Source organism: Mustela erminea, chromosome 17 (genome assembly GCF_009829155.1).
Source record: "Mustela erminea isolate mMusErm1 chromosome 17, mMusErm1.Pri, whole genome shotgun sequence".
Classification (NCBI taxonomy): Eukaryota; Metazoa; Chordata; class Mammalia; order Carnivora; family Mustelidae; genus Mustela; species Mustela erminea.
In genome coordinates, this window is record NC_045630.1 from 42910859 (window position 1) to 42924981 (window position 14123).

The 14123-nt window shown below is 53.3% G+C and overlaps 1 protein-coding gene across 3 annotated transcripts in view; it reads left to right on the top strand.

Moving 5' to 3' along the window:
- LGR6 (leucine rich repeat containing G protein-coupled receptor 6) overlaps positions 1-14123 on the top strand; it is a 120054-nt gene that overhangs the window by 28216 nt on the left and 77715 nt on the right. For 2 of the 3 annotated variants that reach the window (XM_032317795.1, XM_032317797.1), the window contains exons 3-4: positions 2527-2598; positions 10752-10823. In XM_032317795.1, the coding sequence (XP_032173686.1) occupies positions 2527-2598; positions 10752-10823 (144 nt within the window). The remainder of the gene's footprint in view (positions 1-2526; positions 2599-10751; positions 10824-14123) is intronic. The other variant, XM_032317796.1, reaches the window with a different exon arrangement.

Genomic DNA, 14123 nt, shown 5'->3' on the forward strand with positions numbered 1-14123 from the left:
CTACTACTACTACTTCTTCTTCTTCTTCTTCTTCTCCTTCTTCTTTTTTTTTTTTAAATATTTTATTTATTTATTTGACAGAGAGAGACAGAGTGAGAGAGGCAACACAAGCAGGCACTGGGCAGGGAGCCCAGTGTGGGGGCTCCATCCCAGGACCCTGGGACCATGACCGGAGCCAAAGGCAGAGGCTTAGCAACTGAGCCCCAAAAGATTCACTCTTAAGGCCTCTCCCAGCCTGGCCTAAACCTACCTGGTCAGCTTTGCCCCACTGAGGCCAGTCACTTTTACTATCCTGGTTTCCCCTCCTGCATTTGAGCCAGAGACTTCCCCTCCAACCAGTGTCCATCTTCTCAGGCACAAACCATTCCTCTATCACTGATGAATACATAGGCCCGCTACTACCTCCACCAAGTCCTCCCCGGTTAATGCCTTCCCATAATGGCTGTTGCTCTCCCTCTGGGGTCCTTGGGGGCTGGGCTCAGACTCCACGGGTGCTCATGAATCAGTGATCTCTTCGGTTAGAGTCCCTCTGCTCCCGATCCTTGCATTTGTCCCAGCCCGGTTTCTGTCCTCCAGCCCTTGTTTCCAGCCTGCTTTTTCTTGGTTTTCACCACTATTGATACTCAGGGTTCTACTAAGGTTTGCTTAAACTGCACAGAGCATGGGCTCCTGCCCCTGAGAACATTCACAATTCCACCCCACCCCTGGCTCTGCTGCTGCCCTAACTGGTTACCCATCTCCATTCTAGGCAGTGCACCCCCAAGATGTGGTCAGCCTGCCCCTGCTGGAGTTAGGATTTGGTCAAACCCCAGGGCCATGGATGGGTTTTCTAGACCCCATACTTACTGAGCTACCCCTCTGTGTGAAAGACAAGCTCAAGGTGCTCTGGGGGGAAAACAAGATAGAAATTCAGGGAGCTTCTAGGTGAAGCATTAGAGCTGTGTCCCAGCAGGTGAGCAGGGGAGTCTGTGTTAGGAAGTGGTCAGGGTGCAGGGGTCGGGGAGCTCTAGCCTGTGGACAGGGACTCCTTTATGGAGGAGGAGTGTTAAGCCAGTGCTCAGAGGAAGTGACAGAATTGGAGGCAGCAAGGGGCCCTCTGAGGTCGAGGTGCCACAGTGTGGGTGTGAGTAGAAGCAGGTGGGAAGGCTGAGACGCTGGAGCACATGACACCCACGGCGCAGCCTGAGGACGGAAGGCTCAGCTTTCATCTTCCGTCCCTGAGAAGGGCTGGGCCCTTTTAAAGGTTCCATCTAAAGGATCTTTCCATGGCAAATGGAAAGATTCTTATTAAAGATAGATTTTTTAAAAGAAGATTTTATTTATTTATTTGACAGTCAGAGATCTCAAGTAGGCAGAGAGACACGCAGAGAGAGAGGGAGGAAGCAGGCTCCCCACTGAGCAGAAAGCCTGATGCGGGGCTCGATCCCAGGACCCTGGGATCACAACCTGAGCCAAAGGCAGAGGCTTTAATCCACTGAGCCACCCAGGTACCCCTAAAGATAGATTTTTTTAAAAACGAAAACAACTTGGGGCGCCTGGGTGGCTCAGGCATTAAGCGACTGCCTTGGGCTCAGGTCATGATCCCAGAGTCCTGGGCTTGACCCCGGCATCGGGCTCCCTGTTTGGCGAGAAGCCTGCTTCTCGCTCTCCCACTCCCCCTGCTTGTGTTCCCTCTCCCACTGTGTCTGTCTCTGTCAAGTAAATAAATAAAATCTTAAAAAGAGAGACAGAAAGAAAGAAAGAAGGAGCAACAGCTTCTGAGGTGTGTCAGCCCAGCCTGTACACCCACAGCCTCCCAGCAGGAACAGAAGGACACCATAATGTGGGGGACTTGGGAGATCCCGAGTGCCTTCTGCACCAGCCACCGTTCGACGCCACTCATTCTGGTTTGGGCATTAAGGATATTCTGTCACATTTGCTCCCCTTTAGAACTGGCAGTCACCCCATGACCAGCGTGGAGACGCTTCATTAGACCCGGATGTTGAACTAATTCTAAAAGCCCATTTCCTAACCCTCCTGGATTAGCGGGGGTTAGCTGTGTCATTGAGGGCATGGGAGACATGGTCCCACCCTGTGTGTACCCAGCCTCCCCCCGGTGACAGGATGCAGAACGGCTCAGCAGCTGAGGGCAGCACGTGAGTCATCCCAGGTTAGCCGGGGAGAGGACGTGGCGCTGCAGGGCGGACCAGAGCCTAGAAGTGGATCAGGTCTAGCTGACAACACCAAGCTCGGCCACTGCCTGTCTCTGTCACCGGTAGGGGAAGTGACTTGACCACCTCTCGGAGCCTCCGATTCCTCCTTTGAAATTTGGAGAGAATTCTAGGCACCTGACAGGGTTATTGTAATGAGTTAAGTGAAAATGGGCATGAAGCAATGAACACATTGGTGATATCAGTAAATGGTGGTTATCACCCCATCCACCCTCCCAAATCCCAAGACACTGAGTAAGTGGGTGGGGGGGGGCTCCCCAACTCCTCCCATTTGGGTTCCCTGCTGACATCACTGACACTTTTCCCTGGTTCACAGGCGTCTCTCGGGGAACCATCTCTCACACATCCCGGGACAAGCATTCTCTGGCCTCTACAGCCTGAAAATCCTGTAAGTATAAGTCTTCCCCGTTTCCCCAGAGGTGCAACCCCGAGAACTGTAGGCAGGTCAAGCATTTGTAAGCCAGGTCTTGGTTTGTCACTGGCTTGCTTATTCCCTCATCTTTACTTTTCATTTTAATTGTGATTAGCATTTCTTTGTCTTCACGTTTTCTATAACAGACATTCTGACTTGTAAACATTTCATTGCAGCTGATAGTTATGGCAACCCTCCATGGAAGTCAAGTATCTTTATTTATTTATTTTTTTTTTTCATAATGTAAATAATGACCAGAGAGGCAGGTCTTTGCTCTCCCCTCATGAGACCTCTTGGGCCAGGAGAGGAGGAATCCAGATTGGATTTCCTGGGCCATTTTTCTTCCTGAGACCCAATCTTAGTCCCTGTACCTAACAGCCCTGAGTCCCCATTTCCACGGTAAATATTTCGCTGCCCTCTGTTTCCAGGCTTCGTCATCCAGCTTCCTTTATCTTTCCTTTAAGGCAAAAGGAAAGTGAGAATTGGAGAGGACCTTGTGTTAGTGCACTGACTTACCCACTTGTTATTGAGCTGACAGCCCATTTTAGAGAAGGGGAAACTGAGGCACCATTTCCTTCCATCCCCATCCATGGCTCACTTTGTTCCAACCAAGACTGTCTCCCCCAAGGCTTCCTTAATGTTCTTAGGAGGAGTGAGGATAAAAGGCTCTAGGGGAAAGTGGATGCATGGGGTCTGAAACTAGATAGGAGAGGTTCCTGGGGAAAGCGCCTCACCACAGAGACGGGCTTGATAAGGAAATGAGGATCTTGACAGCTGATCCTGGAGCAATAGAATGAGTGTTTGGAGCTTCCCTAAACTGGTGAGCCATTCCCCAGCTCTGCCGCTCCCAGTCCTCACTTGACCTGTAGATCTTCTTTGTATGGTTGAGCAGGTGGTTTACTGCACAAGAACATCTGGCTGAATGGGTACAGAGAGGCTGAAATCCAGTCCTGTGCCTGGCTTGGGTCTCGTCTCTAGCCACCTAGAAAGGAATATCTTTTTTCGAATGTGCTCAGAGTTGTTTATGGGCTAGCAATGGCCTTGGCCCCTTGGCCTGTGAGCTTCAGTCTCTTAGGGGGTCAGCAGTCCATGGTCCATGGCTAAGCACTTTCTTCCTTTTCACGTTCGTGGTCTTAGAACCCCTCTGGCCCTTTGCCCCTCTCTGGATCTTTTGCCTCCAAGTCTGACTCCCAGGCTGTCCCAGTCTCTTGTCCTTCCCTTTCCTTCTGCAGTGCCCGCGGGTCCTGTGGGTTCTCTCTAGCCTTGGTCTCCGGTCTCTCCCGTCTTCCCCTTCTCTGTCTCCCAGCCCTTGCTTTCCGGCCCTTTGCCCCTCTGTGCCCCACCTCTCACTTCTCCTCCTTCCTGGTTCTCCTCTTGGTCTGTCTTGATCCCCATCAACATCGCTGCCCTGGGGTGTGGGGAGGCATCCCGAGCCAGACGCAGAGCACAGGCAGCCTGCTTGGTGGCGTGTCTGTGCCCAGTGGCAGGCTCAGGCCTGCAGCTGGGATTAGAGCGCGGGCTCTGCTTGCTGGGCCTTCAGAAGATGTGAGACTCCTGTCCCATTCCTAAGACTCTGGCTTAGAGATGAGCCTCCTCTTTCTTCTTTGCCTGCATTAGGCAATAAATCAAAGCCTCCGAGAAACCGCAAGCCTCCCGCCCCCTTTCTGCAAACGGCGCCCTTGGCTCTGGGAGCTGGGCAGCCAGGAGAGGCAGCTGGTTGGAGCCAAGGACAACTGGACTCCCACTCCCCACTCTGCCATTGACCCCCATGTTGCCCCAGCCTCCGAGACCCCAAAGCCTGGTCCCCCAAAGCCTTCATGTCAGTTCTTTGCCTGCAGAGTTCTCTACTTGAGAGATGAGTTGGGTGGTCTTGGGAGCTTAGGCTCTAACTCAAGTGCTTCAAAGCAGAGGATTCCTCCTGCATCTGGGCAAGAAGGACTTTCAGATGTCTCATGTGGGTTCTCTTGCCGCCTTGTCCTTCCGTGCTCAGTGTTCACAACTGCAAGAAAAATAGAGCAGTAAGGGGCGCCTGGGTGGCTTAGTTGGTGAAGCATCTGCCTTCAGCTCAGGTTATGATCCCGGGGTCCTGGGATGGAGCCCCAGGTCGGACTCCCTGCTCAGTGAGGAACCTGCCTCTCCCTCTTCCTCTGCCCCTCCCTCCTGCTCCTGCTTTTGCTGTCTCTCTCAAAATGCATAAAATGAAAGAGCTCACAAGCCTTTTGTAAGCCTTGGTGACTTACAAAAACAACAGTAACAACAACAACAACAACAAAAACAGAACCATGAAGCCCACTATCAGCATAATAACCTCTTTTTGTACCAGGATACTGTCCCTTTAGCTACTCCCCTGTCTTCTCAAGGTCTGACTCTTACGGGAACTGCATCTTCCTTTCTCAGAGGCCTGACTGTCCCTATAGGACACTTTGCCTCTTTCCTCTCGGAAGCAAAGGACAAAGAAGGGGGGAATTCCCTCTCTGATCTTCTAAGTGCCGGTGGCAGACCCCTCCCTCCGTCCTTCCCACTGGCAGCCCCACGCCTGCCCTGGAGGTGTTACTCTTGGATCCTCTCCTTCCTCTGCTGCTTTTCCAAGTCTTGGAGGCCACAGGCTCTGGCCAGGCTCCTGTGGGGAGAGCCAGCCCTGCAGGGGATTTCCAGTCTCATGCCTTTTCTCCAGACTGTAGGTAGGAATGTCTGTCCTCTAGAGTCGGGGAGTTGAGGCTCTGGGTTCACTGCCCTGTCCCTGCCCATTGCCGCCGTCAGAACTGTCCTAAGGGAAGCACAGTTCTTGGGGCTGCTGCTGTGTGGGAAAGAGCCTGGCCCTTGGAGGGCTTCTGCCGTGTGTGCCCTGTCAGGGTGGCAGAGGCTGGAGCTCCTGCATCCGGATCCACAGCCTGAGGGCGAGGAGCTGGCCTGTGAGGGAGCTGTCCTGCCCTAGATGGCTCCTGCCTCACACAGAGGAGGAAGAAGGGGCAGACAGAGGGAGAGAGAGAGAATGGGGTGGGGGGGGGCAGGACAGAGAGGGAGGGAAAGAGAGGAGAGGGCTAGAGAGAGTGTGTGTGCCCCAGCCACCTCTTCCCTCCACACAGCTGCCTCCTTCTCCTCAGCTGCGTGTGGTCTGAGCCTTGGTGACTTTCCTGCCAAGGCCGACACCTTACCTATGTCAGGCGGGTCTGGCTCATCTGGAAAGACTCCTGATGGGCCTCAGTTGTTTCTCCCCAGACCTAGATCTGGGAAATGGGGGTTGACGGGTCAAGGATTTGCTTCCCGTACATGCCCCCAGGAGGCTGGGCAAGAGATTTTCCCCAGACTACCTATGCCTGGTTTGAGCCCCAAATCTCTGGGAGGCCGTGGTTTGGGGTTCCTAGCTCATGCTGCCTTGGTGAAGCCTGAGTCTCATAAGGGGCAGCCGTCGGGGAGCTATGGCTGATCCCATCCGAGCCCTGCCCTGAGGCCATCAAGGGGTGGGCAGCCTAAGTCCCTCTCCGGCACCATCCCTGAGGAAATCTCCCTTGGCTGTCCTCTAGTGTTGCCCTCTTCCACTGGACTGAACAGTCTTCGATTGACATGGACTGTGTTTACTCTCCTCCTGGCTGGACAGCAACCATGTGTGGCCCACAGTTGAGCTTCCGCTGGTGTTGATGAAATGAATTGGACCGACCTAGGGAGGAGAGACTTGTGAACTGTTTTAGAGTGGGGCCTTCCTGCCTGGCTTTTGGGAGAAGGATGCTAGAAGCTGTAGGAGCCCAGGGAGATCCTCTGAGCTGTTCTTCTCCAGGAGGTGGAGCCTATCGCCCTGGTCCTGTCAAATGGCTGGATGTCAGGAAATGGGTCTCCGGTGCAGCAGATCCCAGAATACCAAGGACACTGAGACTTCCTCCTTTTTTTTCTTTCTTTCTTTCTTTCTTTCTTTCTTTCTTTCTTTCTTTCTTTCTCTCTCTCTCTCTCTCTTTCTTTCTTTCTGTCTTTCTTTTCTTTCTTTCTTTTTCCTTTTTAAAGATTTTATTTATTTATTTGACAGACAGAGATCACAAGTAGGCAGAGAGGCAGGCTCCTCGCTGAGCAGAGAGCCCGATGTGGGTCTTGGTCCCAGGACCCCGAGACCATGACCTGAGCCGAAGGCAGAGGCTTTAACCACTGAGCCACCCAGGCGCTTCCTCCCTCCGTTTTCTTACCTTTAAAATGGGGACATTTGAATACATTTTCAACATTTTAACTGCAAAAACTTAAAACCCAAACACCTCTTGCAGAAGTCCCAATGTATAAAACAGATGAGGGAGGATTTCTCTGGTCACAGTGGATGAGGGGGTGGGCAGCCTCCAGGCCCCATCTAAGCCACCCACCCTCGTGACCCCCAAGGCCTCTCCACAAAACCAAAGGAAGGACCTTTGTCAGCCACAGGTGGATCGCCTCTCTGGAACCTTCTAGCTATTAGTGCTCATGGTTCCTGCCCCCAAATGCCTCTCCAAACAGAGAGAGACTCCCCAGCGGAGCTTCACGGGTAACGGGGGAGACATCCCCTAGCCTAGGGGTGAGGCGGTAAGGCTTCCCCTAGCCTGGGGGCACTGCACATTAGAGTACCTGGGATTTTGCCTAAAATCCCCTGCTCAGAGATTTGGCCCCGGGGAATAACTGGGCTGCCGTGTGGCCTGCACATTAGGATTTTTTAAAAAAATCTTCCCAGGTGGTTCTAACGTGTAGCCGGGGTTGAGACCCAGTGCACTGGACAGATTCTGGCTCACCAGGCAGGACCAGGGCCAGCGAGAGGAGCAGAGAAATGTGGTCACCAAAGCAGTGGCTTAGGAGACGGAATTGGGTCTTAGTCCTGATTCCGCCATTAGTTTGCTTTGTAATTGAGGACAGGTCACTTCCCCTTCCTGAGCTCCCATCTCCTCGTTGGGAAAACAAAGGGGCTCTTCCCTTCTAAAGGTACTTCCAGCTTTGATGACCCAGTCGTGTTTCAGTAAAGGAGTGATGGTTGGGCAAGGCGGCCAGGGACAGCAGGCGGGGGACAGCGCCAGGCCCAAAGCCAACCGCCATGCTGTCCTTCAGGTTAGTGGGTTTTGATTCCATGAAAGCAAAGCCTTTCTTGACAAACAGATCGGACTGCCTGGCATGGGATGAGTTTTCTGGGGCGGCACTGACTTCCCTGGCACTGGAAGGATGATTGTGCCCTGCCCAGGTGCTACAGCATCTTTGTTGGGAGAGTGGTACAATTCGGAGACCTTAGAGTTCTGTCTAGATCGGGGATTTGACAGAGGAAAGAGTAAGGGGATCTGAGCAGGTGATGGGGTAGAGATGCATTGCGATGCTCAGGGGAGGTGGGCTTCTGCCTGCACAGTCACTGGATGCAGGCTCAGGGGCCCTTGGAGGGGTGGGGGCCTGTGAGGTGGCCTGAGAAGATTGTGTCCCTTCCTGTTTGCCAACCATCATTTCTCTGTCTCCTTGCTCCAAGCATTGTGAAGTCTCTGGACGAGAATCAAGGCAGCCCCCTGAGGTCCCCAAGTAGAGTTCCCACTCTTGAGATGCAAGATTTCGACGTGTCTAGAAGGATAGAAGTACTAAGCAGGGTGAAAAGCAGGAAATGTCTTGGGTCCCTGAATATTGTAACTGAGCAAGGGATTGTGCATCATCTGGCAGCCTCTTCCTTTGAAAGATGAGAATATTGAGGCCCAGAGAGGGGGAGTAACCTACTCAAGTCGTCCAGCATGCGATAAAATTACGTCAGAATACGTCAGCTGGCGTGCTGAGTGCCTCCTCCGCCGTTTAATCAGTGTACAAGGTCAATATCATCATCCCCAGTTTACAGATGAGGAAACTGAGGCCCACAGAGTTTAAGTAGGAGCTTGCAGCCCTCACACAGCTGGACAGAGGCAGAGCTCAGGAGCCAAATCCAAGGCTGCCTGATTTCAGAGCCTGCCGAGAGACTGCTACACTTTGAGGAAGTCTGGGAGGCTCAGTTTTAAATTGTACCTTTTTTTTTTTAAAGTTGATTTTTAAATTAATTAATTATTTATTTTTAAGTGGGGAGTGGCAGAGGGAGAGAGAGAAGGGGCCCAGTGCAGAGCCCAACTCGGGATTCGGTCTCACAACCCTGAGATCACGACCTGGGCTGAAATCAAGAGTCAGACGCCTAACCAGCTGAGCTACCCACATGCCCCTCATTTCTACCTTTGAAGCAAAACTATAGTTGGAAAAGCCCCATCCTGGGCTGCATGGAGCCTGGCTCGGAGGGGCCCAGGGAGTGTGGCCCCGTAGGAGCTCAAAGTATGAGCAGGAGGGGACCCTGAGCACTGCCTCTTCCTGTAGCCTGACCCTTCACTTCATGTTGTGCTCAGTCAGCCTCAGGGGCAGGGGCAAGGAGGACCCCAAGCCCAAAGCCCCAGTTCTCTGCAGTCCTCAGCGTCTGGCCCTCCTCCCTCCTTCCTCAGTTGGCCAGCATCAGGCGCTCCTCTCAGTCTCCAGGCCCACAGTGAGGCCAGCGTTCTTTTGTTCTTGTGGTGCTGTGTGGTTTGGTTCCTGTTTGGGATTCTTATGTATCTATAAAGGGGTTTTAGGAGAGGTAACGGGGGTGGCTCTGACCAGGACAGTCACGTAGGAGGTGTGGGTAACTACTCGGTGCATTGTCGTTCCCCTCTGCATTTTGGGGCCCTCACTGTCCCCTGCTGATGGAGGCCAGGTATGTGATGGTTAGGTGTTTGGACTCTGGGACCAAACCCTCTGGGATAAGTTTGAGTTAATACATGTAAAGCTCTATGACCAGGCATGTCAGCTGCTACTGTTTTCAACTTAAAGATTAGGAAAGGAGCTATTCTTCCCGAAGCACGGCAGCCCTCCCTACAGGATCCTGAGTGAGATGCCCCTCTCTGCTGAGCTTTCCCCTCTGAAAGATTGACAGGCTGCCTTAAGGAGGGACGGATGCTGTACCCGGCACACAGTGGGACTCCCTGAGTGCTCCTCTGCTCCTGGTTCCTGAGGCACCTGGCCCATCCGGATGCACCCCTCATCCCTGGGGCCATGTGTGGCCCGGGGGCCCCTGGATGGGGTGCGGTGCGGTGCAGGCAGGCTGGGTTGGGGGAGGGTCCACTCGCTCTGTTGGGGGCACTGGGCAGCTTCCTTCCTGACTCTCTAGCTATTCTCTGGACTCCAGAGCACCCACACCCCATGTGCCCTCCTCCTCTCCATTGCTGGGACCCAGCTCTCCAGGTGTCCCTGTAAAGAATATTTGGATGGTAGTGCAACCTGCGGGCTTTCCTATCCTTTCTTCACTTGGTCAGGAATCCTTGTTCAGGGCCCTACGTCTTAGAGTCCGTGTGCCTTGGAGTACCTTGTTCAAACATGTCTGAGGCCAGCTGTGATGCCTGAGGACAGCAGAGCCACCCAGAGGGACAGCCCAGGCCTCCATGTCTCCCCTCTGTGTGCTCTCTGACCCTCTGCCCTGTGCGTCAGGTTTCCCAGGTGCCCAGAAGAGCTCCAGGACTCCTCTCTGTGGGGTGGTGCTGGGGTCCTGTGGCTGGGCCAGTTCCAGAAGAGCAGCCTGCCGAGTGGATCAGGTCCGCTGGCTGGCACGTTTCTTCTGCGGGACCGTGAGATGCGGCCATCAGAATAGTGCTCGCATGCTGATCTGGGGTGCCTCACGTTGTCTCTTTAGACATGGCTTCCACAACAACATATTTGCCAGGATCCTGCCACCCAAGGGGGGCGGTCTTGCCCTCATCCTCATCCTCCCCTTCCCCAAAGACACTTCCAGCCTTTCAGTTGCACAGACAGGGAGGGACACAAGCCTGGGGAGAAAAACCTGCATTTCTCCGCATCCTTCCTGACCAAACTGTGGCAGAATTGCAAGTGTTCTGACTTCCAGCTCATCTTGCTTCCTTCTCTGCTTCTCCATGGTCCTCTTCAGCCCTGCCTCATCCCAGAAGCCCTCCTGAGCCCCGCTCTGCCCCCACGCACAGCTCGCAATTCCTTGGCAGCCTCTGAACCCCCCTGATAGGGCAGGGCGCTGGACTGGGACTCTGGGGCTCGGAAGCTGGGGCGAGAGGGAGGGGTCTGGTGTGGCTCAGGGGGTCGAGGGAGGACCCCCCAGCTGCACACGCTGTGTGGGTCCTCCAAGCCCTTCCCTCCCCTTACAGGATGCTGCAGAACAACCAGCTGGGAGGAATCCCCGCAGAGGCGCTGTGGGAGCTGCCGAGCCTGCAGTCTCTGTGAGTCACTGGAGGGCTGGGCTGGGGAGCCAGCTTCCTGGGGCCTGACTCACAGCCCTGGGCCCCCTGCCTCGGCTTCCCCTCCTTTTTTGCGGGGCCCCCTTTCTCACTCCGTGTTCCAGACAGCATGCCGCTCCAGGCTTTGGTTTTTTTCAGGGGTTTTTGTTGTCGTCAGTGTGTGTATGTGTACACTTGTGTGTGTATTTGGGAAGGAAGGCTCTAAGCCCCAACCAGAGGACTGTGGGAATGGGACCTCCCTAGGTGGGGCCACCAGGGCAGCGGTCCTGGGCTGTCTGGCATTCTGCCATGGAGCCTGGGGCAGAGGTTGGAGTCTGCCACCCCAAAGAAGTGTCGTGAAGGAGCTATCTCCCCCACCTAGCCTTCTCTAACCCCCAGGGTTTGCGGTGGGGTGGGGCAGGCTCAGACACCCATCTCCTCTGCTTGTGGGTGGGACTGTATTCAGGGACTCACTGGCCACCCAGGACAGAGCCATCTCTTCAAGGAGCCCTGTAGTTCTTTTCTCGCCCAGTAGGGGCATCATGGAGGCAAGACTGAGTCCAAAGGAGGAAGCAGAAACAGGTGCTATCCAGTGATGTCAGCCCTCCAGCTGGGATCCTCTGGGCCAGGAGCTGCATTTTATTCATTTTATTCACGCAGATCCCATCTCGGGGCCTGGGTCCTAGCAGGTGCCTAGTACAGGCCCGCTTTTGAATTTCCAAGTACATCTGCATCTGATGGGAGAGTAAACAGATGTTTTGGGAGAAATCAAAGTTGAGAGACAGGCTTGGCCATAACATTTAACCATGGGGGAAACCGAGGTGCAGGTAACACCCACTGTGTTAGGACGAAGGCCTCTGACATCCTCAGCCTGTGGGTTCTTCCGTGGTCCCTGCCCAGTAAGATGTGTCTGATTCTAAACTGTCCAGATTCTCTTCAGGCGGAAGGGTGAAGGAGGTGGAAAGGTGGCTTTCCTTCCTATAACCTGTATTCAGGCCCCACTGCACCATAAATAGAGGGGTCCAGCCATGGTGGCCCTGGCCAGCTGTCTGTGCCACACCCATCCATGGTCCAGACTTGCCTCTCCTACCCCTGCCCTGGTCATCTCCTACCCTCTTCCTTCTGTGTCAGCACCCCAGCGCTCCCAGCTGCCTGACTGGCCGGCCCCTGCCTCCAAGCACTCTCTCACCTGCTCACCCTTCATCCCAGCAAGTGCTGGGCCTCTGGTCCCAGACACTTTTTCTCCCTCCATCCAGGTCACCACTGAATGGGGCAGGCAATCCAGCATTTCCCTAGAGGCCAACATCAGAAGATCAAAGGCCAGCAAATCCTATGCTTGATCTCCACCCCCGAGTGCAGACTAAACATTTGCTTAGGGCACCAGCAAAGCAGGGGCAGCCAAAAATGGAGGGGTGCGTGTGTGCAGAATTTGACATTTCATCCAAAGGATCAAAGAGGTATTCATAAGGGGAAAAAATAGAATTTTGCTGGACTTCACACTTATTTTAAGGTTAAGTTTTGTTTGTTTTAGTTGTGAATCACATCTTTTGCCTGTTTAGGGGTTCCAAAGGTCCTGTCTTTCAGACCAGGCATGAAGCTTTGGGGCTCTCAGGCCAATTCTTCTGCACTTTCTGAGAGATGGGCAGCCCCTGTGGCTGGCGGACCTAGGTAATTGGCTTCCCTCTGCAGCCCTATTACTCCCTATTGTCTGGGTGGGTCAGGGCAGGGCACAGAGGCCAGCCCCCCACTTCCACAGTCTTAAAGCAGATGAATAGGTTTTGCCGTTTGCAGTCCAGTGAGGAAAGCACTGGCCTGTGAAGCAGAAAACTTGGCTTCAGGTCCTGGCTCTGATCCTGGCTACTGTGTCACTTACCCTCTCTGTGCCTCAGTTTTTCCACCTTCAAGTTGGGGGTAATTATCTTCCCTATCTCAAAGGGTTATCAGGAAGACCAAATATATAGTAAACAGGAGAGGGATTTGTAGAAAGAAGACTCCACACAGCTGTGATGTGTCGTGACGCTATTATGACATTATTCACTTAACTAGTCATTGATCTATTCGTTTTACACATATCTTTGAGGCTTTGCTGGGGAGGCAAAACCTGACTTGCATCTTGAAGGATCAGTAAGTGTCAGCTGGGTGAAGAATCAGGGAAGGACATTCTAGGCAGAGGAACTAGCACATGCAAAGGCACAAAGATGAGGAACCCAGTAAATTCTGAAGACTTTACAAGGAAGTGAGTTTGGCTGATCTGTGCGTGTGTTGAGGGACTGGTGGGAACGGCAGTGCTGGAGAGTGATCTGGAATTATCAAGAGGTAATGCCTAATGAGTAGGTGCGGACCTTGCTAAGAATTTGAACACTCAGGAGCCATAGGAGAATTTGTAGCAGGAGAGCAGTATGATCAGGTTTGCATCACTGAAAGATTACTTTGGCAGTTAGTTACGGAGGACAGCCTGGAGGCGTGGAGCCCATAAGGGACTGGTGAACCCAGGGAGCCTAATGGCAACTGAAGAAAGGCAGCATAGAAGTGTCAAGATGCTGTGTCGTCAGGACTCTGGATAGATGTCCTGGGGTTGGCTCCTTTACTTACGACCTGTAGGACCTTGAGCAGATTAGTTAGCCTCTTGGCTTTCATTTGTTTAAGGGTAAAATGGAGGTAGTGTCTATGTACCTCGATAGGATAAAATGAAATGAGTTAAAATACACGAAAAAACAGTATCTTTTGTTGCTACTACTACAGTTATTGCCAGTAGCCGTGGTATGGACTAGAGGTGGGAATTGAAGGGGAGGAGGAGTCAAGTGGATGGGCGTGTCTCTGGCTTCCACATCTGGGTGGACGGAGAGACAGGCTGGTCACAGCGAGCCTGGCACATGGTGAGAGCACAGTAAGAATGTGGTAGTGACCCGCAGGGTGTGAGCGCTCTGGGAGGGGCACAGGGAGACCTACTGAGTGTGAGGTACCTGTGGGTAGGGTGACCAAGCATCGTAGACAAACTGGAAAGGGGGTCGCCCCACCTGCAGGACATCAGTGTGTGCTTCTGTGTGTGTGTGCTGGGGAGAAGTGGGGCGGGCGGTGCATAACCCAACTCGAATGTTCTCTTTGGCAGGTGTTATATCCTGAGCTTTGGGCAGCTCGGGACCTCTGTATGAGGCTCTGTCCTACTAACCCAGGTTCCTCCATCTCAGATAGAGACAATAAAACCAGCCCAGGTTGGTAGGATGAAAGGAGGGGGTAGGTGCAAATGACAATTTGGGGATCCCCTCTGTGTGCCAGAGCTACCAGAGATGTTTAATGTGTATG